Source organism: Protomyctophum parallelum (assembly GCF_964188405.1).
Source record: "Protomyctophum parallelum genome assembly, chromosome: 13".
Taxonomy (NCBI): domain Eukaryota; kingdom Metazoa; phylum Chordata; class Actinopteri; order Myctophiformes; family Myctophidae; genus Protomyctophum; species Protomyctophum parallelum.
In genome coordinates this window covers 29,656,620-29,681,047 of record NC_139708.1, presented here as the reverse complement: position 1 = coordinate 29,681,047, position 24,428 = coordinate 29,656,620, and the positions used below count along the sequence as shown (strand labels likewise).

The following is a 24,428-nucleotide window of genomic DNA, read 5'->3' as shown; positions in this document are numbered from 1 at the left end:
TGCTTAATGCTTATTGGTGGAAATGGTGGGATGTCCGTCCGGGGATAAGATCGAGTCGAGAAGAAGGGGAGGAGCGGGCGGAATAAATAGTCTTAAATGTGCGACCTAAATCAAATCGAAAGTAGCGTAGCCCCGGCCCTATAGTGCCCTACTATTCTGTGAGGAGTTGGAGTCTACCCCGGTCCGTCCACACCACGACGTAGCCTACGGTAAGGTCCAGATTAGAATATATTTATATTTCATATAGTTTCGAATCACTCACTGTCTGGAGTTTATGTTCCTATTAGAATTAACCGTGCAGTATTATGTCACTTATGTGCACTGTGTGCACTGTGCAGAGTACCTCAAGAAATGTGGGCTTCAGCCGCAAGCTGCCGCATGGGTAACAAGAAGACTCGCCACATTTACTCTTTTTGGCGAGTTTTCTTGACAACTCGCCAAAACGTGAAGTATGCCAGAATGTGAAGAATGCCAGAATGTGAAGACACTCGCATTCTTCTTAACATTCTGGCGAGTTTACTTCACTTTTCGGGGCACTTTCAGCAGCTGCAGCTGCAAGTTTCTGAATGTTCTCAGAGCCTGCATCTCCGCATGCTGGGGGTGGCTGATCTACAAGCTCACAACGTGTCCGGACGCGACGCGTTGTGAGCTTGTATATCAGCTATTTTCAGCACGGAACACATTGTACGGCAAAGAATAAATCAGGCATCACTGCGCTTCATTCACGGCGATAACCACAGCAATGTTATATTTACGTTCCTTCTCTACAGCTTAAATCAAATGGAAAGTAGTTTCCAAAGTGGGTTATGGGCTAAATGATAGTTTGTACTGTACACTATCAGAGTTAATTAACATTGATTTTACAATATAAATCGGGGGTCCCAGAGACAGAAATGCCAGCAAAGTTTGGGGACCACTGGCCTGTAGTGAGCTTGCAGATCAGCTATTTTCTGGTTGTAATATTTAGGGACATTCCAATTCCTAGGGGGATGATTTATCTCCCTATACAACCTACTGCATCAATAGCACCCAATGGCAGACAATCATGTTTTGCTTTGTTGGCAACTTGGTCATAGATATAATAATAATAATAATAAAACTTTATTTGTATAGCACCTTTCATGACATGAAATGCAGCTCAAAGTGCTTTACAGAACAATGGAGAATAAAAGAAAAGCAAGGCAACGACAAAAAACAAGCAGTAATGCAATACAGTGTGATAGGAATTTTATCCTATCATGATATAAAACAGGCAGGGGAGGACTGTAAAAAAAACCCTGCAAAGACTATGAATTATGATGACAGCTCTCGTTAGCCGAAGAGCTATAAGCTGTGAGTCTCCGAAGCAAAAGCCCAAACTGCCCCGGATGCTCACAGAGTACATTTACTTTAGGAGTAATCCCATTACAATACTTATACTTAACTTTAGCTTTGACCAAAATACTTTAAGTAAATTAGCAAACATGAACAGAGGGATTACTCCATATACCAAAAACATTACCTTATTTTACCCCACAGAGAGACGTCCATAGCAGAGGGAGGTTTTTAGTCGTTTTATATCATCGTTTCAGAGAGAATGGAACATGGACTCACAAACACAGCAACAATAATCAAATACAGAGCCTAGACCCCGTGGGGTCTAGTAGAATGGTTGGGTTCTCTCTCTCTACCGTATCCCAAAATGGAATCCGGTATATATACTTTTACAAAACAAAATGGAGGATCGTACAAAGCGACGTGGCACGACCGAGGAGTATCGGGCACTCAAAGTATGGAAAAGTACTGGAATAGAAAAATACTGGATGAAATGGAAAATTACAAAACACAGAGGTTGTCTCGGTCTCAATGGATCTCGGAAGGGAGGTGCCTGGCTGATAAGACAGCCATGCAGCAAGGCCAAATTCATGTAGGGAGACAGTGAGACAGTGATTCACACTAACAGCGCGAAGTCACTACCAGATTAAAAGGGTCAAAAGGTCAAAGGAAATGGTCAATCAAGCATAAAATATAAACAGATAGAAATTATCTATCAAACCCATCGCATTTTATGCGCGAATGATCATATGACCTTTGACAAAATCAAAACCTCAGGGGAAACTTTACTTTATACTATGGATAAAATGGAACAGAATGGCAATGAAAAATAAAAAACACAATGATTTCAACTTAACTAGGCATAAAATCCTTAATTAAATGGTACTGTGGGAACGAGAAAAAATGGCTTTTCTCTCTTGATGATGATGATGGTGATGAAGATATCTTCGGGGCCTGGCAACCAAACCCAGCAAACCGTTGCAGCCAACCTGGCCGGCGAGATGTGTCATTTGACCACATGAATGTTCATTTTTCAGTTCTTCTGGTTCGCCATCAGTTCGTTGTCAGAACTGAATCTGCGAGAGTTCTTTTTGGCTCGTTTGTCGGAGCCGATTCTTCGCCCCTTCCCCCCCTAATGACAGGTTCACAGATACACTCGATCTCTGCAAACAGACAAGGTTCAAGAGCTGGGAGAGGGGAAACGGGGTATTCTGCATGCGCTCCAGCGCGATGTCGCAACAATGTCTTTGGGAGTCCCTTAAGTACCATAAAAAGGTCAAAATATAGAATCAAGTTGATTCCGGGGTGAATTAAATGCCTAGTCCAATCAAACTCATGATGATAAAAACCAAAATAATAAAATGTAGAAGGAAATGTTCCTATATTGACAATTTTAGGGGAAATATGAAATGACTAAAACCTTTTTATAAAATCAAATGAAATCAACAATAATGTAATACAATTGGAGGTGATTAAACGTAGCTTGGAAAGCGTAAATCAGCAAACAGGAAAGGAAAAAAATAACAACAACCACATAAACATGAAAACAAAAAATTTAATAAATTTGTTCCAAATGGGAAATCTATGGGCAACTAGTTAGACTGTTCTGGGGTTGGGCCTAACCAGTGAATTTAGACGGATCTGCTGGGGGGTCGGGTCTGGGGCCAAACCTTGTCTACAAGAATGGAATTTCGAAGTCCACAATCAACCACAAACACTTTTCCGAGACCTCCATCGCATTTGTGGGCTTTGAAATTCTCGGCCTGTCCACCGACCGACTCCCACCTGCAGCAGTCCTTTATCTGTAGATAACAGAACAAAAACAAAGTACAAACTGGTGAATGACATGAAAAACCACATTATATATCTATTCACCTCACTCTTAACCCGCCACAATCTATATCACTGAACTTTTATGGAGGGAGAGCATCTTTAGAACAACAGGTGTTGATCTTAATTTACGTATATCACAGTTTATTATCAGGCGAGTGGCAGGAGAATAATAAATGAACAAAACTGGTTCTAAACAAAAATAACATGTATCAAATAAAGATCTAGATAGAGGAGCAAAGTATGCATATTTCAAATTTTCAACTTCGACAAACATGTGGGCCTACGTTGGCAACACATGGTACAGAGAGTTAGAGAGAGATTGTCTTCTTGTAGTCAGAGAGAGAGAGTGATAGCTAGATCATTATTTGTCGGTAGACCCCCAAGTTTCTCCGTATCTAAGAGATCTATTTTACCCACCAAACATGTGTCTGTCTTCTGCTTCGATCAATACTCGTGATTTCAAAAAGGATAAGAGAGAGAGATGGAGTAAGATAGAGAGGTTTGCGACCGTTGAATCCTAAACTATACATGTTATGTTTCAAACCACTGACGCCTCGAAACATTACGATGACTCGCTATGTGCCCGTGGCTTGACTACTGCCGCACACAGACAAATCACCTTTACAACAAATAGCGGCAGTCACGTCCGCTCCAGAGGTTGGCACACTAATCTGAGACACTAGTGGTACACTGTATTAAATCTAAATTGTTGCATATACTAGAAAAATGGCGAAGAGACACCCGAAAAGTCTCCCGACCTTCATCGGAAACACAGATTATTATGATACTATGTGTGGCCAAAAAAGGAAATGCCAAAATAATGAATAATTTAACTAATTTGACTATCAACTTGACTAAGAATGTTCATGATTCAAAATCTACATCTCTCTCCTCGTGTACACTCAAGGCAGAAACGAGATCTTGAAAAGGTAGAAAAACGATAAATTTATTGCCTTCTACTCACATACTTCAGAAAAGCTATGTTCCAGTAAAATGCGGGCAAGATATCGGAAATTCGACCTCTATAATGAACATTGATTAGCAACATGAGAAAACAGAAACCCAGAGCAGGCGTTCACAATGGAAACCTCGTAACAGACACGTTTCCAGACAGACAGAGAGAGAGCATGGAGGAAAGATCACCCCCCCCCCCTCACACACACACACACAGGCACAGAGAATGACTCCAAACAGGAAACTTTTTCACACAGGCAGGGAGAGGGAGAATGGAAGAACAGAGAGGTCCCCCCCCCCTCCCCACAATCTAGTTGATAGGAATTTTATCCTATCATGATATAAAACAGGCAGGGGAGGACTGTAAAAAAAACCCTGCAAAGACTATGAATTATGATGACAGCTCTCGTTAGCCGAAGAGCTATAAGCTGTGAGTCTCCGAAGCAAAAGCCCAAACTGCCCCGGATGCTCACAGAGTACATTTACTTTAGGAGTAATCCCATTACAATACTTATACTTAACTTTAGCTTTGACCAAAATACTTTAAGTAAATTAGCAAACATGAACAGAGGGATTACTCCATATACCAAAAACATTACCTTATTTTACCCCACAGAGAGACGTCCATAGCAGAGGGAGGTTTTTAGTCGTTTTATATCATCGTTTCAGAGAGAATGGAACATGGACTCACAAACACAGCAACAATAATCAAATACAGAGCCTAGACCCCGTGGGGTCTAGTAGAATGGTTGGGTTCTCTCTCTCTACCGTATCCCAAAATGGAATCCGGTATATATACTTTTACAAAACAAAATGGAGGATCGTACAAAGCGACGTGGCACGACCGAGGAGTATCGGGCACTCAAAGTATGGAAAAGTACTGGAATAGAAAAATACTGGATGAAATGGAAAATTACAAAACACAGAGGTTGTCTCGGTCTCAATGGATCTCGGAAGGGAGGTGCCTGGCTGATAAGACAGCCATGCAGCAAGGCCAAATTCATGTAGGGAGACAGTGAGACAGTGATTCACACTAACAGCGCGAAGTCACTACCAGATTAAAAGGGTCAAAAGGTCAAAGGAAATGGTCAATCAAGCATAAAATATAAACAGATAGAAATTATCTATCACAGTGAGGACATGAATAACAAAAAATAATAAAAATAAAATAAAAGATCAATTAAAAGCAATGTTGTAGAAGTGGGTCTTGAGCTGAGCTTTAAAAATGTCTACAGAGGCTGCCTGACGAAGGTACAGTGGGAGCTTGTTCCATGCCGACGGCCCGTAGAAGCAAAAAGCTGCTTCCCCGTATTTTTTAGTTGCCATTTTTTTAGGCAAAGCGAGCAGGCCAGCAGTGGAAGACCTTAGGGGGCGGTTTGGGACATATTTAGGCAGGCAGTCATTTAGGTAGGAAGGTGCGAGACCATTGAGAGCTTTATAGACAAGTAAAATAATTTTAAAATCAATCCTAAAAACAACCGGAAGCCAGTGCAGTGATGCCAAAACTGGAGTAATATGTTCTCTCATCTTAGTTCTAGTTAAAACTCTGGCTGCTGCATTTTGGACAAGTTGTAATCTGTCAGTTGTTTTCTTAGGCAGTCCTGAAAAAAGTGCATTGCAGTAATCAAGCCGAGAAAAAACATTTTTTTTTATTTCATTCAAGTCATGATGAAGGAATGAGTTGAATGCTGCTGCTTAATGCTGTGCCTGTGGCCCTGATGGTATATGGTCTTCGCTCTTAGCATTTTATTGAAGAAGACTTGAATCGGGTGTGATACAGCATATGAAAGCAAACTTCCCACGGATTATGGAGATGTTTTTATTTATTTTTAAGGTTGAGAAATGAAAGAATTATGGCCGTTTCTAATCTCAACATTTTACAAAAAAAGGACGCAAAAGAGGCTGTCTCATAGAAACAAGTAAATAGGTCTATAAAAATAAGCGCATATAACAGGGGTCTGTAACCTATTTTAAATGAAGTGCCATGTTTTTATTTTCTAGATAGTGAGTCTGCCATATCCAGATTAATTTTAATGACACCACATTAAAATAAAAAAACATATTTTGATTGTCCACAAATATAAAGTTCTTCCTTCTTTTTAAATATGTTCTTGCACATTGTTATAATGATCATTATATATATCCCCCTGCAGTCAGAGTTCATAGTTTTAATGAATAAATGTGATGCATTGTGAGCTGGTATAGATCTGCTATTTTCAAAAGTAATCTTGGAAAATTTTAATTTAATTTTTGGATTAGCCGTCCTTAGTTGGGCAAATGCATTCATCTGGGGATCCTTGACATGGGAATGTGCTGTGTGAGGATCACTGGTTTAAACAACATTAGGAGAAAAGCCCAAATAACCACTTTAGAAACAAGAAAAGCAACCACAAATAGTACAACTACCAATATTTACAAGCAACTTTACAGAAAAAGAAGCCGCTTATAATAAACAGACATGGCAACACTCTAGCAGCCTCCCAGAGCCGCTCAAGTGTACAATCAAACAGTGCTTTTTGCGTTTATGAGGTGGTCAGACCCACGTCTAATCGTTATGCGCTGAGTGTTTTTAGGTCAAGGGGCTTAATAAATCAGGCATCACTGCGCTTCATTCACTGTGGAAGAGAGATGTCTTTTGTTGGCCGTTCGTGGCGATATTATGGACACGTACCTCCTCGACGCGATAATAACCAACTAAGCTATTGGAAGCTATTTTTCGTGGCACATTATGTTTAATCAAACAACAAGTTCCCTCAGTGTTTGTGTTAGGAGTTGGGACAGTGTCTGTCAGCGTGCATGATCATCATGCAGTAGTTAGATGCGCGCTCCAGTGGCGAGATTTCTTCCCCTTTTGGCGAATCTTCTTCACTTTCGCCAAAAGGGGAAGAAATCTCGCCAAAGGTGAAGCAGACTCGCCGGGTCGAGTCTTCTCGTATTCGTGTATACTAGTCTACTCTATAGCCCAGTGGTTCCCAAAGTGGGGTCCGGGGACCCCTAGGGGTACTTGAGGGAGTTCCAGGGGGTACCTAGCTCAATTAGAGATAGTTAGGAACCAAATGGACCCTTATGGGTCTGTAACTCTGAGAGTGTAGCCTACACATGGACCTGGACCCTAACAGGTCCGTTCCATTTGCATACTCTCAGAGTTAAATTAACAGTGGTTTTACAATATAAATTGCCAGGGGTACCAGAGATAGAAATGCCATTAAATCGTGTGAAACTGGGGGTCCATGAAATTAATATGTTTCGGAATCATGAAGCGAGCCGTCACTGGCATATGTTTTCAAATGGGGGGTCTATAGTGTTCTCATGCAGTGTAGAGAACTGTCACTAAACACCGAGTTAAACCGCAGCCAATGAAGACAGAGACGAAGTAAGATTTGACCATTTACTGTTGCTCTTTCTCATGACATGACGGTGAAAACTGCGAACATAACAATACAAACAGGGTTTGTTCTTAATTGACGTCATTTCACAGTAAAAAGAAAGCAGGTGAGTAGCTAAATGACCTACACACACCAAGGCAATTAGCAGGATGCCCTACACCTGTGCACTCTAGGCTATTATGCTCTGCAAACAGCAGCAAACATTGTTAAATAAATAACTTTCCTCTTACAAATAAACATGTACACAAATTCACAAAGTTGTACAGAAAGTTAAAGGGACACTTCACCCTTTTTGCAAAAAAATATATGTTAATGACATTTAGGAACTTTCCTGGGGGTCTTTATGTGTGTAATATGTGGTTTTAGATATTTTAGATTGTATCAGTGAGCCCAGTGTATCTGATGTCATGGACCACTTACTTCCTGGACTACATGTGTACTCAGTAAGACAGACCTCCCCTATCCACAAGGAGGAGCAGTGCACCAAAGTATTTTGGGAATTGTAGTCCAGGAAGGAAGTGAGACCAGTGTCCATGACATCAGAGACACTGGGCTCACTGCTACAATCTAAAATATCTAAAACCACATATTACACACATAAAGACCCCCGGGAAAGTGTTCTAAAGCTTCAAAACGTCATTAACATATATTTTTTTGCAAAAAGGGTGAAGTGTCCCTTTAACTGAAATCAACACAACAACTTACGGCATTGCCTCTAAAATGCTTCCAAGTGGGTTAGATGGGATTCTAGGCTCACAGCTCTGAACAGCCTGTGATCTCTGTGCACTGCTGACAGGAAATGACTCTCATTAAATACAAAGAGTTTTCAAAACAAAAGCACTTCAAAATAAAGTACTCAAAGCCCTTCTAAGGTAAACAGAAATTCAACCACGTACCATTAATTAATATACAGAAAAATAGAACATTTGCCTTAAAGGCAACACAGGGTCTGTGGCCTAATACATGTTGATTTGGGGATCCTTGACATGAAAAAGTTTGGGAACCACATCTGTCCAATAGAGTAATTGCATGTGCTCTGGTGGTGGATTTCGGGAGTTTGATAGCCTACTTCAGTGATACGCAATTTTGACTGGCCCGCCAATCAAATGTCATCAATTTCATGTATGTATCCAACAAGCTTTAAACTGAGCAGATTGTACCTTGCGTGCAGAAACCAACAATCTTCATTTTTCATAGAGTTAGGTGGTTTGTCCCCCATTAGCCTCGGAAACCCAGACGTTTTTATTTCCACATGGCTGGACATAGCTGATTTCTGCCCGACAGCATATTAATAGTAGGGCATAGGGACATCACTGCATGAAAAGAGGAGTTCATGGGCACTAGATTTGCCCGTAAACCTCAAGTTTAGCAGGCATATGATATTATACATACATTATGCATACATAGAGGCATTACCTTTAATCCACCCGACACTGAATGCTATTATATAAATGCCTATATGTAATTTGTAAGTTGATGTAGTATACTGTGGTTACTTGGGTTGTTTTATGATTTGAGAGTGATGTAATGAAGATATGTACCAATGCTCTCGATGGTGATGTAATAAAGTTAGGTTGATGTCAGAACAGGCCAGCTTGTGGAGTTCCGTGTCAGGCATGCCCAAATATGGAGCGTTGTGATCAGAACAGGCCAGATATATGGACCCTGGGCAGGGGCACAACCGTGGGTCCGACCGACTCAACACCGGGCACTGCACTATCACGAACGGTTCTCTCGGACATACAGACGTACAGAGACTTGGTGCATTTATAGTTAGATGAAACAGAGTCCAGACTGCATGCTGATGTGCACAGTTCACTGTGTGTGGAGATAAATATGTAGAAACGCACTCAAATACAAACACACAAAACACAATGAATGTACTCCATGCATTCGGCATGAAATATATTTAAATATATGTCACTCATTCCCCCTTCCTCCTCCCTCTCCTCTTGCTCCTCATCTTCTCTAGCCTGGTTTCCAGCCCATAGACCCCGCCCACTCCACTGAGCACACTGGAGGCTCAGAGTCTGTCAATCAGGCTACATCTTCTCATTATCTCACTTTTTCTCTCGCCCTGTAGCTCTCTTTCAATTAAATTCCTCCCCTGTCTCTCTGTCTTATCTCAGTTCAAGCCCTGATGAAGACCGTGACAACATGTCCACATGGGGAGTCCTGAAGTTCGTGTTTCTTTATGTAAGTCAGGAAGAAGGTAGGCAGTCCGCACACCGTTCGCTCCCATCAATTTTATTAAGGTAACAGGAATCAACATTTCGACCCCTCCGGGTCTTCATCAGGAATGAATATACAAAGTAGACGTGTTTTATATACAGGTCGACAAGCTGTCTTTGCAATGAAGGTAATCAGAGTAGTCACCCCCCCCCCCCCCCCACATCTACTGACATAAGCTAACATAAATTTGTAGAGCATATAGTCAAGTAGAGATATTATTATATTAAGGCACAAAGGCCAATTGTAGACCCAATAAATATGAAATAGTCTAGGGTGGGCTGAAACAATGGTGCAGGAAAATAGATAATTAACTGCAAACCAATAAATATCAGAAAAGCAAAGAAACAACTAAGCCTACAAATAATAACCATAAAAAATCCAATAATTCAGGTTAAGGTACAGCAATTGCAGTACAAACTAGAAAAAGTGTCCTTCTGGAGGAGAGGAGTGTGTGTGATGTTTGGCAAAATGTTTAGGAGTAATATAAACATGTTTTTTGTTTGTTTGTTTCTTGCAACAATTTTCTGCAAGCTGATTCTGACAGTTTATGGAATCAGGAAAACTCATGCGGTTTCATTTTTAATAATGCGTTGAGTAAAAAAAACTATGTGATTGGACCAAAACTGTACACCACTTCCTTATTGGAAACGACAGGGATGTGAACAAATGGATTTGATCTCGTCCGCTTGTCATTAAAAACATACACAATGGACGTGTTTGAGGGAGACACTTTAGAAGAAGTGTGTAAAGTGTCTGTGTCTGGGATTGCTCATATGCAAGGCTGCAGCTGGGTGCATCTCAAACAGCGTGGACTCCGTGGAGACTTCTGTTTACAAACGAAACCTCACAAGACGTCCCCACGACAGTTGGGAACGCCTTAGTACTGCTTCAGTCTATCTCCGACTAAAATAGTAACTTTATACATCTTATCTTAATAAACTGTCAGAATCAGCTTTTGTTGCGTTCGACTTTGAGAGCCGTTTCCCCGTTACATTGGAAGTCAATGGACCCTATTTTTTATTTCTTAAATTGCTAATAAACAACACAACGGAGCGAAATAACTCATGGAATGGACTAGTTTGCCTATAATAAGGTAAGAAAACAACCCAAACCTCTCAAAAAGTGGTCTTACCCTTTAAAGGAGAATTCCATACTAAAAGGCTTTCTTACCTTTCTTTGTAGTTGTTACATCCCCACCAAAGAGGTCCAGGCGTTATTTTGTGCAAAAGCTCCTTATTGGCTATTTCCCCTACCCTAAATGAATTGCATTGAATTGAATGGGAATTGAATGGGGCTATGGGGTGTTGTGCTAATTCGCTTATTTCCATTGCTCAAAATTATTATTATTTTGCATATATCCTCTCTTCATAATGTAAATAATATCCCAATGAAGTGGCACACTTTACTACTTATTTCGATGGAAATAAGCGAATTAGCACAACACCCCATAGCCCCATTCAATTCATTGAGGGCTTATAGTAGGGGAAATAGCCAATAAGGAGTTTTTGCACAAAAAAAACACCCGGACCTCTTTGGTGGGGATGTAACGACTACAAAGAAATGTAAGAAAGGTAAAAAAGTCTTCTAGCATGGAATTCTCCTTAAATGCAATCAGACAGGATCTGTTTGGATGGGCTGTCAAGGCCAGAAAGTAGTTTTTTGCCACTCAGTGGGCGTTCCCACATAAGTTACGATGATGTCACGCGCATACCCTCTATACTCATTCCTGATGAAGACCCGGAGGGGTCGAAACGTTGATTCCTGATCCCTTAATAAAATTGACGGTGTGCGGACTTCCTACCTTCTTAAGTTCTTCCAGTATATGTATATTTTTGTCCTGCACCTGTCGACATTTGGGAACCCTGACATTTTTTAGATGTGCGTGCTTCCCGTTTGGATGTTCTTTATGTAAGTCACACATGCGGCTAGCCCTACAAGCAGAACCCAATGCTACTGCAGTTTCTGACATTTTTTAGACCCAGAGCATGGGGTCCTATTCCACCTCCACCCTGCCACCGGGTATGCACACATAAATAAACGTAAACACCTTCGGATAAGTCCTTTTGCGCTCTTTGAGGACTTTTTTTTGTGTGAGTGCTTCTGAATGTGTGAACTTTAAGTATACTGCTGCGAATATCTCCTGTGGCGCGGAAGCCGTTAAGTATTTTTAACCGATTGTTTGACCGATTTGGTCGCTTTGATTCTTCTCTTCCTTCCTTGTTTATTGACACCTCATTGTACCGCCTATCTGGCTAGCTAGTGGCGCTATAGCTATGACAGAGCAGATCAGAGGCAGGAACGTAGCCGGCACAAGCCAACCGCACATCGGGAGGCGGTACAATAAACGGTAAATAAACAAGAAGAATCAAAGCGACCAAATCGGTCAAACAAAGATTAAAAATACTTAACGGCTTCCGCGACACGAGAATTCGCAGTGGTATATATAGGTACTTATAGTTGACACCTTCAGAATAACGCAAACGAAAAGAAGACGTCAAACGGCGCAGACTCGATGTTACCGAGGATATTTATGTCCACGTTCCAACATTCCCATACGAAAATATAGATACGTACAGGGACCCTACGCAAAGTTACATCCAAATTTCAGAAAAGCTTTACGGAGGGTTCCGAGAGGGGCTAACATGCAACCATGCAGCACTCAAAGCTAATTCATACTGCAACACAAAGTTGAGAGATGACAATGTTGGAGAGAGCAAGGGATGGAAACAGAGACAAGAAAACAATAGATAAAGAAAAATGTTTTGATGTTTGATGGGCAACTTTAAAATGTCTTTCCGTGTGTTGTTTCGACCAGGTGTTTCTTATGAAGATTTACTCCTCAGAGGGAGACTGTGCTGATTACTTTGAGCCAGAGGACTCAGACTTTGAATACTGGGTACGTCTTCTTTGCCTTGCTTCTTGCCTCTATCTTCAAGCCTTAAAGGTAGTAAGTGATTTTCGTAAGTGTTAAAAAGCTCTATATTGGATTTTGATAGTACTCATTGCTAAAATAAGTGTCCAAAAGCTCTACACTGTGATGTACTCATTGCTATAGTGTTTAAGTGGAGGAGTCTCTGCATGTCTCTCAAGCTTTTTATTAAACAGAAAAAAAACATTTTCAGTAACTGAAACTGGGATACCAATTTTATCCAATCAGGATAGAGAATGCAGTCAGGATACAGATTTAAACAAATGTAATTGTTTTTGATGATGACACAAAGAAATCTGCAGACAAAATTGGAACTGGAACACTATAAAAATGTAAGCTCATAAATAGTTAATCTCTCCAGGTAGGTGCCATTTCGTCACCTACCTGAAAATGTATTTTCTAATTATTATAGAGCTGGAGAGACTGGGCCTGTTACTGAACAAACTCTATAGATTAGATTCTATCAGAATACCTTTTAACAAAAACCTTTGTTTTAACCAAAGAAAATCACCTCCACTACCTCTAAAGATGGAGTGCCGTCACCCCCCCCCCCCCCCCCCCAACAAAAAACAAGAGTTTTTCAAAAAAGTGTACAGAAAGTGTTACAATTATGTTTTTTATGGCCACACCCACCAGTTCATTAAGCAGTGGTGTGCACATATAAGTAGACACTGGGGGGTATAGCACCACCTGCCCTTGCCCTCTGGACAGTAATGTGCCCTTTTGGAAAGAATAAATAAATAAAAAGCTTCTAATATATTATTTATGCCCCAAAATCTATAAATCTCACACTATTAAGGCTCATACATAGTCTGGAATTTCGGTGGTGGGGTGACCACCGAACTACAACATGACGTCACGAGCCACGGTGAAGAGCAAACCACCGCCACCGCTCCAGCCCTTCTCTCTGTTTTTACTCACCACCGCTCAACGTTATTTCAGCTCCGGTGGTCAGCTCACCACCGGAGCGGTGGTCACCTCACCACCGAAAATCCAGACTATGAATAGGCCTTTAGAAGGACCACTTCACCACTTTTCAACCCATTATCTTCATATAATAGGTCCTCACTAATAATCATGATAAAATGGCACAATTTATTTCTGTCTCATAGGAGGGCATTGGGCAGTTTAGAAACCGTCCTCCAGTGACATCATCATTAGGCAGATTTTTTGTTTGTTTTTGTTTTCAACTTTTCAGGACTAGAAAGCTTGCAATTTCTATTAGCTTGTATTCCCCATTGATGATGTCACTGGAGGACGCATACTGAGTAGAAAAAAATTGCGCCATTTTTTCATGATTATTAGTTAGGATCTATGAAGATAGATTGAAAAGTGGTGAAGTGGGGGGCGGGGGGGGGGGGGGGGGGGGGGTGCATATGGACCCATTTGAGTACTAAACCGTTTTTTGTATGGGTTCTAGTTTGCATATTTAGGAGTAGGCTTAGCACTAATACCATTAACAATGCCTAAACACATTGACGCTCAGAACATAGATATGGACACTATATTTGTCCGTTTTATGCAAAGAAATTAGAAGGTTAAAAACTAAAACAAATCACTTGGGGACCATGTTTTTCAGATTCAGCACCCTTGAATTATGTGAAATAGGCTCAAGTGCAATAACATTCACATTTTTCAGAAATCCAACTTGTCCATACCTGAGGAATACCTGAGGTTTCCTGTTAGTAAACAGAGCAGGGGAAAGGTATCTATCTATCTGTCTGTCAGTCTGTCTGTCCGTCTTTAATCAATAAATAAATAAATGAATTAGCATTGTATCAATGGTAAATTCTGTTACTGTATACAGGCTGATGTAATCTACATCCTGAACACGTTATGCTGTAGAAAGCAGGAGAAAGAAAGAAAATACAATCTCATGTGTAAAATGCTACGAACCTGCTTCAAGGTGAGACAGGAGTGTCTGTCTGTCTGTCTGTCTGTGAAAGCATATGTGTGCGAGACTGGGTGGGGTGGAGCTCTTTCTTTGTTTCACTCTCAGCTGAATGAATAATGGTTTTATATGCAGTACTTTTAATAGAAAAATACGCCCGCACAAGCGCACACTATATCTGCTCAGTACAAGAGGACAAATTTATTGAGGGCAACGTTTTGGTCCCCACGGACCTTCTTCAGACATGTAGGGGCCGAAATGTTGCCCTCAACAATGTGTCCTCCCCGTTACTGAGCAGATATTACTTACTCTAGGTGTGCGAAAGCTTTTCTCTACATATGCATTACTTTTTGACATCACTATTAAAGCAAGGTTTGTGAGGTGCATTAGTATTCAAATCTTTTAATTTTGTCACTCAGAAGCTCATCTTTGTGTGTGTGTGTGTGTGTGCACGCGTGCGTTTTATTACTTAATTCCCAGCTGAAAGAAAACTGCTCTTTGGATGATGCTGCCATGCATAAAAGTGAAGTTTATGTGAGTCTCTCTGACCTCCCCTGTATGATTGCTGAATCTGCTGAGCCTGTGATTAATGATATTGAAGGTAAAGAAGATTTAATCATATTCATATATTCATTGATTTGTATAGACTCAGAGCATAGCAGTGGGCGTGGTTGGTTTTCTGGACTCACTGAAAAATATTTGTATCAATTATTTTAAGCCTTTAGAATCAAGCCTAGTGAATCATGACCGTAACACCTTTGATTATGTGAAGAGAGAAAAATGAAAACGGCTAAACAAAGAGTATTTATTAAATGTAGTAGTAATCATATAATTTATTTATTATTCATACATTTCTTTTCACAGAATCAAAGGCTTTATGGTCATGAATCACCAGGATCCTGGATGGCTTGACTCTAGGCTTAAAATAATTCAGTGGGTCCAGAAAACCACGCCCATATAGTCAGGAACATAACACTTTCTATTTACAACCCATCCTGATTACCAGCGAGCGATCTGGTGACGTGTTCTGGCTCGCCTCGCTGTATGTCAGGATGGGGTGTAATGAGTGCTTGTAATGAGGCCGCTAAACCATACTACTTGGCTGATATTAATGTTATTAGTTCTATTGCAGATACAACTAGAAAAGTGTTTTTTTTTTTGCTTTCTATTTAGGCCTACCAGGTATTTCCTGGCGCACACTGTATAATGAAATATGTAAGGAATTTAATTAATATCTTTTACTTTCACTGACTGTATAATGTTACTTTTGTTCCTGCTTAGGTTGCCATAACCGTAACCCTGACAGTGAGTATGTATCTAGCTCTCTTTTCTTCCTTGTGTGTCTCTCCTCCTGTAAGTGCTTCTGTCTGTCTGCATGCGTGTGTGTGTGTGTGTGTGTGTTTTTACTAGTTGACTAGTTGCCTAGTTTACTAGTCGACTAGTTGTTTTAACTACCTATTATGTAACAAAAATAAATATTTGTACATTTAAAAACTGTGTACATTGGTGACTAAGTCTATAACTATAATCTACCTGATACTGTTGCCTACAAAATCGGGGAAATTAAGAATGTCGACTAGTGAATTTACTAGTCGACTAGTTAAATAGTCGACTAGTTGCTTAATGCCCTAGTGAGCACTGCATACAAATATTTATATATTGGTCAATTCCTGCAATATCAACATTAGATCTGTACTGTAGTTCACAGAACAACTGATTTAGTACATTCAGCAAACCACACTTAACTAGTCAGTCTTATATATTGTAAGTTGTAACTTGGACCTTATCTTTTGCAGAGAACCTTTTTCGGTGCACTGAAGTAACATCTACCACCCGTGAGTACCTCTCTTATAAATATGAATAAATGCATTTTTGTATTATCTCTGCACAACTTCAGTAGCAATGATCCTACTAAAATGTTTAACTTATTTATTTATTTATTTACTACCATTAAAGGGACACTATCCAGATTTTCAACATTGTTTGAAAATGTAGAGTTATTTGATGTCAAATTATATATATGTATCATGGGAAATGTAGGAATATAGAAAGAGGCTGAATTAGACAGAAACAGGATTTTTCTGGATTGCACTGTAAATAATGTTTCGATAAGCAATGAGCCTGAGTTCATTACTGGCCACATGATGGCCAATACACTCCCACTAGTGAGCTTAAGATTTAGAGTCCCATAAAACAATTATTGTCTGCCCAGCTCCTGAGATCATGTGTCCACTACCACAAAGGCCTAGAGAACATCTAAATGTTAAAGGACCTATAACATCAAATGAAACTTTTCCAATTTCTGTTGTTTTTTTATGTGTTTTCTATCCCCACAAATAACCAATTTTGAACAATCAGGCTTTCATATCATATGGGTGCTTTAATGGAAATTGCTCTCAGGAACAGCTCAACTGATTTTGGTCTCATCGTGATGTCATCAGTGTCACCCTACTTTGTATAATTCCTCCTCTTCTTTAGTCTTGAGTTCCAAATTTGCATTTCCGCTTTGTTTACAATGTCCACCATTGTTGATTTTCCAAGCTGGCATGGAATGGAAACAAGCCTGGTTTTATCTAGCATCAGTATTATAATGACTCAAATATGAAATAATCTGCATATCAGCACCCCCACCACCTCAGGACATTGTGGTACTACAGCTAAAACTGCTTTCAAAGTCCAGAAAGAAATGACAAGGACTGGTTATAGAGTGGTGATTGAGGCTCAAACCATTAGAAATAACTTTGAGGGACATAGACAATATGATATTAAATATTAAAAGCAGTTTTAAAATGCATGTTATTTGCGCTTTTTAAAAAATGTTAAATTCTGGACCCCTCTCCTCCATTCTACCCATCCACCCTCATGGTATCATGATGAGCCCATTCTGACGTTCTTCCCAGGAGTATACGCACTATGCCCACATGAGGGCACTCCTACGCCAGCAGCACGCACGTGCACACATAGACCCAAAGTTTTTGTGTGGTCCTGCCTGACCGTCCTGGTCTAGTGTGTTTATGTCCATTTTTTGTGTTTACTGTTTTTTGGGAAAATGTCAAATCGCCAGCGCTTGCCCAGCAGTCTGCCGTCAACGAGGCGGATGCGTGCACGCGACCTCGCCCTAAGGACATCTTACTGGTTACTTTTCCAGTATATTCCTAGTGTTCATTTAAAATAAAATATTCCTCTAAATCTGGGTAGAAATGTATGTCTGCCCTTATATTCTTATTCTTATTTTATTTTTTCTATGATCTCCTCAGGCAATCAATGTTCATAACTTGCTCAAAACTGAGAGTATAGATTTGTACTGATTGACTCTGTGAATAGGGCTTTATCTTTTTTCACTTTTTATGCTTATTTATTTATTTTAGCTCGTACCGCCTAACATAACATCTTTTACTTTAGGTCCACCTACACCTGCGTCAAGTGTGCCTCACCCCACACCCTCACTGACCACAACAACACAAGCAGCAAAACAGACCACATCAACTCAACCTTTTAAAATGACAGGTCTTGTTGTTTCAACAACAGAGACGACAACAACAGAGACAACAACAGAGACGACAACAACAGAGACATCAACACACATACAGACCGGTGACAACTGTGAGCAATTTAATTTATATATAATAAAATCACACCCGTATGAAGTGAGGAGGTTAGAGCGACCTGCCCGCAGAGTGACAGACTTAACCGCCAATCACAGCACACAATCCATACCCGTTCGGGGATATGACATACCCGATCCCTACCTCTCCCGCGGCTCCCTCTCTCCCTGGTTTTATCTAGCATCAGTATTATAATGACTCAAATATGAAATAATCTGCATATCAGCACCCCCACCACCTCAGGACATTGTGGTACTACAGCTAAAACTGCTTTCAAAGTCCAGAAAGAAATGACAAGGACTGGTTATAGAGTGGTGATTGAGGCTCAAACCATTAGAAATAACTTTGAGGGACATAGACAATATGATATTAAATATTAAAAGCAGTTTTAAAATGCATGTTATTTGCGCTTTTTAAAAAATGTTAAATTCTGGACCCCTCTCCTCCATTCTACCCATCCACCCTCACGGTATCATGATGAGCCCATTCTGACGTTCTTCCCAGGAGTATACGCACTATGCCCACATGAGGGCACTCCTACGCCAGCAGCACGCACGTGCACACATAGACCCAAAGTTTTTGTGTGGTCCTGCCTGACCGTCCTGGTCTAGTGTGTTTATGTCCATTTTTTGTGTTTACTGTTTTTTGGGAAAATGTCAAATCGCCAGCGCTTGCCCAGCAGTCTGCCGTCAACGAGGCGGATGCGTGCACGCGACCTCGCCCTAAGGACATCTTACTGGTTACTTTTCCAGTATATTCCTAGTGTTCATTTAAAATAAAATATTCCTCTAAATCTGGGTAGAAATGTATGTCTGCCCTTATATTCTTATTCTTATTTTATTTTTTCTATGATCTCCTCAGGCAATCAATGTTCATAACTTGCTCAAAACTGAGAGTATAGATTTGTACTGATTGACTCTGTGAATAGGGCTTTATCTTTTTTCACTTTTTATGCTTATTTATTTATTTTAGCTCGTACCGCCTAACATAACATCTTTTACTTTAGGTCCACCTACACCTGCGTCAAGTGTGCCTCACCCCACACCCTCACTGACCACAACAACACAAGCAGCAAAACAGACCACATCAACTCAACCTTTTAAAATGACAGGTCTTGTTGTTTCAACAACAGAGACGACAACAACAGAGACAACAACAGAGACGACAACAACAGAGACATCAACACACATACAGACCGGTGACAACTGTGAGCAATTTAATTTATATATAATAAAATCACACCCGTATGAAGTGAGGAGGTTAGAGCGACCTGCCCGCTGTCAGAGAAAGAATAGTCACATATATCGCATAAGAGAATAATTAATTAATAATAATAATATTAATAATAACTAGTCCATACCAGTTTGGGGGTATGACCCAAAGTATGTGCAGAGTTTCTCCCTACCAGTGTTGATTTTGATAGCAATTTTAGTCATCTGAAATGGTTTAGTGTTAGTCTAGTTTTAGTCGACTAAATCAACAGTTCATTTTGTCGACTACAATGTATATTGGCAGGCCTTGATGGACTGAATGATTAACTACCCCAAAAATATAGTTTACATTTTACCACTACTATTAACTTAAAACAGAATGCTTAATATTGTAAGCATAATGATATTGTCACATTGTGATATTTGGCCATAACTCCCTCCTCTGAGGGAGCTACCTTTGGGGAAGGGGGTTGTTGTCCAGACAGGGGCCAGACTGGTGAACTGTGGGTCATGGGTTCAATAGTGGGTGAAACGTTACAATGGTAATATCTAATATGTTGTAAAACAATTAGTAATGGTAATATTTAGTGGTAATATCCGCCAATTCTGAGCCTCGCTTGGCTTTAGTGGAACGGAATAAACCAGGCTGTAAAGACCAGGATTGAAAAAGCCTGGTTTTGGCCTAGTTAATCCAATTTTCGTGAAACAGGCCCCTGCAAATGTAACCAGCGCTGCTGGTGGCTGCTTTCTGCAATTTGCATGGGGAAAGATTTTGTTTCGTCGGCAGACTGGTTTTGTGCAGATAAAAAAAATGCTAGTCTGTTGCAATCTGGTAGTTTTAAGTAGTAACTGAACAAGTTTGTTTGGTCTGAAGTAACCTTTAGGGTTAATTATAGCTTGGCTTCCAGCCAATAACAGCGCAGAGTGACAGACTTAACCGCCAATCACAGCACACAATCCATACCCGTTCGGGGATATGACATACCCGATCCCTACCTCTCCCGCGGCTCCCTCTCTCTCACCCCTTCTGTCTTTCTCCCAGTATGTTGGCACACCCGTTATGCGATGCTCAACCAATCACAGCACAGAATGACACACCTTCCTGCCAATCACAGCATGCAATATGTGTATCAATACGTGTATCATTATCCATACATGGGCATAAAAGGGCGCCAATTCCGACACAATTACAAAAAAAAAGAAATTGTTAAGATTATTAGTTCGATTAGCTATAATGTAATTTGCCTATGTTATAGTGAATGCAAAATGTTTTCATCTTTTCTATGTATTTTCCTGTTTCCTAAAGTGCCCAAAGATGGAGGTGCTGATCGTTTAAAGATTGAGCCAAAGCCAGTTGCCTTCACCACTGCTGGTAAAAGATAGTTATTTAATAATTGTTGTTAATTATTTAATAATTTAATAATTGTTCCCAGGTCTTGCATTACTATTAAATCATCCATTATTATTATCATTAATATTATTATTATTATTATTATTATTATTAATCATTCTTTTCTATGAAGCACATTGAGTTGCAACTATTGAATAAAAGGCTCTATAAATAAAGTTTGATTGAGTGCAAGAAAGTACAAGATGTACAATGGAGCTCGTGAGAGATCAGATGCCAATACTTGTGTACTTTCACTCAAGTGAATTCCAGACTTTTACTTGTAGTGGAGTATAAAGTAAAAAATGTGAGGGCTTTTTCCACCACTGCATAATAGGATATTACCGTAATGATAACAGGTGTCTGGTGTCTTTGTTTTTTGGCAGTGTCCATTTTTCTTATCCTCTCTCTGATCCTCAACGTTTTCCTGGGGGCGTATGTGATTCGTCAGAAGATACAATCCCGCAATTGCAAGGTGATTGTGTGTTTGTGCACGCGCGGCGAGTGTGTGTGTTGTTTATGCGAATGTGTGCGTAAAGCACGTGTGCCCGAATCGGAGTGTATGGGAGAAAGACTCCATGTGAAAAATAAATAAAATAAAAATGCCTTTATAAAAGCGTGTTACAGTGTGCATTACATTCACACACACGCATTCACTGATCATGCCTGATTCATGCTTGTAATTTTTCTTTCAGCGCTATGGAACAGCTGTCCCACTAGAAGATGGTAATGGTCAAACTGTTCAGTTGCATTGTGTGTGTGTGTGTGTGTGTGTGTGTGTGTGTGTGTGTGTGTGTGTGTGTGTGTGTGTGTGTGTGTGTTGCCCCCAGATAGGAACGCTCAGTTTGTGGATGTGGATAAAGACATGAAAAGGCATTGTTACTATTAACGTCTAGGACTGGGCCAAATCTATTCAGGCTTCAGATAAACCATTAACTTGATTGCTACCAGCTTTGGTGTGTGTGTGTGTGTGTGTGTGTGAGAAAATGTTACTGCTGCTTGCTGTACCTTTAGATGTTGACCTCCTTCACCCTTTCCTTCACCCTTTCTTTTTTCCTATCTGTCTCTTTTCTTTAATTCCATTCAGATGAACGGCGATGATCATAATGACAAAGATGTCTGATGACAACAAAGTTTGACGACGTGTTAAGTTTCTCCTCGTCCTGACCAACAATCTCCACATAGATCTGCTTCCATCATCCGTTACACCTCCATTACGGTTCATCAGCTTGTGGATTTCACAATCTCTTTGGCTCAAGCCTCCTGTACTGGTCCTGGATGATACCAAAGCGTGATTGATTGATACGACAAACGATGTTACGTTATTGGAGACTATTCTTGTGACCGCAAATGCCTGGTGTTGACTGAGCAGAGATATGTCGTGGGACTGACGGAACAAGACAGGGCATGTCATGGGTTTTTGGCTGCAGTATAGGAGATGAAATTTAGTTTTCCACCAACAGTGCCACACGATAAGTGAAAACATGTTGAAACATTGAGGGCCCAATTATATAGGTGATATAATATTACTAAACCCATGCGGTAATACAGAATTTGGCCTCGCTCTGCGCCCTTTCGTATTATGGAAGCCGTGTTGAACGCACACACATAGGGGGAGTGGGGGAGTGTCCATGTTAATTTTATTCGCTTTGCGCTATTAGGCCCCTTGACCTAAAAACACGCATAACGATTCCACCTGGGTCTGACCACCTCTTAAATGCAAAAAGCACTTTTTGATTTTACACTTGAGCAGCTCTGTGGCTGCTCTGGAGTGTTGCCATGTCTGTTTATTTACAAGTGACTTTGGGCTTCTTTTTCTGTAAAGTTGCTTGTAAATATTGGTAGTTGTGGTTGCTTTTCTTGTTTCTAAAGTGCTTATTTGGGCTTTTCTCCTAATGTTGTTTAAACCAGTGATCCTCACACAGCGATATTCCCATGTCAAGAACCCCCAGATGAATGCATTTGCCCAACTAAGGATGGCTATTATCCAAAAATATTTTGGGCCAGTGACCCCCATGACAGATTTGTGTTTTTAAATGTTTCAATAAAATGTTTAAAGAATATTCCACAATAGTGTCGCAGTCCCGCCCCCTCGAGAGACCCGGAAAATAAATCCCCGTTCATTTTCCTCATAGACTTTTCAGAAAGTATTTATTTAAAGACGTTTACGCCGCGAACAAAGCCAACTCTTGTCGTGACCAATCATGACAACAAACGCAATTTTTCGGGCCAAACAAAGAATTTGAAAGTAGAATAAAATGGCAGGTTACTTTTTTTTGTTGTTTTTCTTCTTTGTAATTATTTGTTTGGCCCGAAGAATTGTGTGTCTTGTCATGATTTGTCACGACAAGAGTTGGCTTCGTACGGCGCTTAAAAGGTCTTTAAATAAATTAAATAAGAAATGCCTATGGGAGAATGCAAGGGGGAGGGATTGCGACGCTCTATAGACCTATATAATTGGGCCCTGAGTCTTTTTTTAAGTGGTGCAACCACTTCTACATCCAGCTTACAATGTCCGTGTGCCTGTTTGTGTGTGTGTGTGTGTGTACCCATGAGCATGAGTGGTGTGCGCATGCGTGAAATTGGAACGAGAGAAGTATGTGACATGGCTGCCACCTGCTGGACGCAAACGATACAGAGAAGAAAATGAAACAATACAGAGAAGAAATTGGAATGATACAAATTGGAACGATACAGAGAACCAGCGACGTAGAGTCTGTGGGGGCCACGGGGCCATGGCCCCCATGAAGAATCCTAGGGCCCCTTTCGGCCCCCATGAAGATTTTCGTGGACATTTTACATTTACATTACATATTTTCTGGGAATTCCAAACATTTTGGACCTCTCCGCCGGCAATCTGAGAATCCCATCGTCAAATATTCGGGAAAACAGCGCCTCCCCTGTTGTTCCTCAGGCAACAGTCTGTCTTGAGAGACACCGGCCGTCCAAGAGGTGTTAAAAAGTGCTAATCGGGTTTCTTTTGTAGTTGTTCTTGAGGCGTGACATAATAACACTGATCAAGAATTCACCAAAGAGACCTAACCACAGACTAGTGAGACTACACACTGACTCGAGAAAAGACCCATATCGTCCAAAATAGGCTGATCAGTCGCTGTCTGTGTATAGGCTAATTCATTGGTAAAAGTATGCTAAAGAACTCATTTTTAGACCATTTGGGAAATAAATAAATCCGCGGCGGCGGCAGCAATCCGCGGCGGCAATCCCCAACGCAATTCTGTAGCCTACCCAAAGGTAAAACGCACCCGCCGCCTATGATCTCTCTCTCTCTCCCTCCGTATCTCTCTATATCTCCCTCTCTCTCTCTCTCCCTCTCTCTCTCTCTCTCTCTCTCTCTCTCTCTCATAATAATAATAATATAGTCCTGAAAGTCCTCACCTTGGCTTGGACATTGGCCTATAGAAGCTGCTTTAAAAGTACCAGCGAAAACAACTTATTTTTTTCCGCGCTGCGGCTGGGGGGGGGGGGGGGGGGGGGGGTGCGGGGAGGCGGGGCTGCGGGGGGGGGGGGGGGGGGGCTTGAGGATTGATCAAACTCTTCGGCTCTGCAGAGAACCAATAGATGGGAGTTGCACCACTTGGTTCACACTGACACTGGTGTGATTTTTTGTATTCAATCAAGAAGTTGCATGACAGAAAATGGCAGTAATTAAGGTTCACTCTGTGGCA

General features: G+C 40.7%; 1 protein-coding gene across 2 annotated transcripts; it reads left to right on the top strand.

Moving 5' to 3' along the window:
* Positions 1-74: 74 nt before the first annotated feature.
* LOC310869997 (uncharacterized protein) lies at positions 75-24,187 on the top strand. 2 transcript variants are annotated; one of them, XM_083780995.1, is made up of 14 exons: positions 75-209; positions 9,617-9,683; positions 12,535-12,615; positions 14,288-14,353; positions 14,456-14,554; positions 15,020-15,140; positions 15,821-15,844; positions 16,336-16,374; positions 17,942-18,142; positions 19,151-19,351; positions 20,662-20,727; positions 21,129-21,217; positions 21,438-21,468; positions 21,830-24,187. In XM_083780995.1, exons 2-14 carry the CDS (start codon positions 9,645-9,647, stop codon positions 21,841-21,843), a joined length of 1,071 nt encoding a protein of 356 aa, XP_083637121.1. In that variant the 5' UTR covers positions 75-209; positions 9,617-9,644; the 3' UTR covers positions 21,844-24,187. The 2 variants fall into 2 exon arrangements, with proteins under 2 accessions (XP_083637121.1, XP_083637122.1); XM_083780996.1 differs by lacking the exons at positions 17,942-18,142; positions 19,151-19,351.
* The last annotated feature ends 241 nt before the right edge of the window (positions 24,188-24,428 follow it).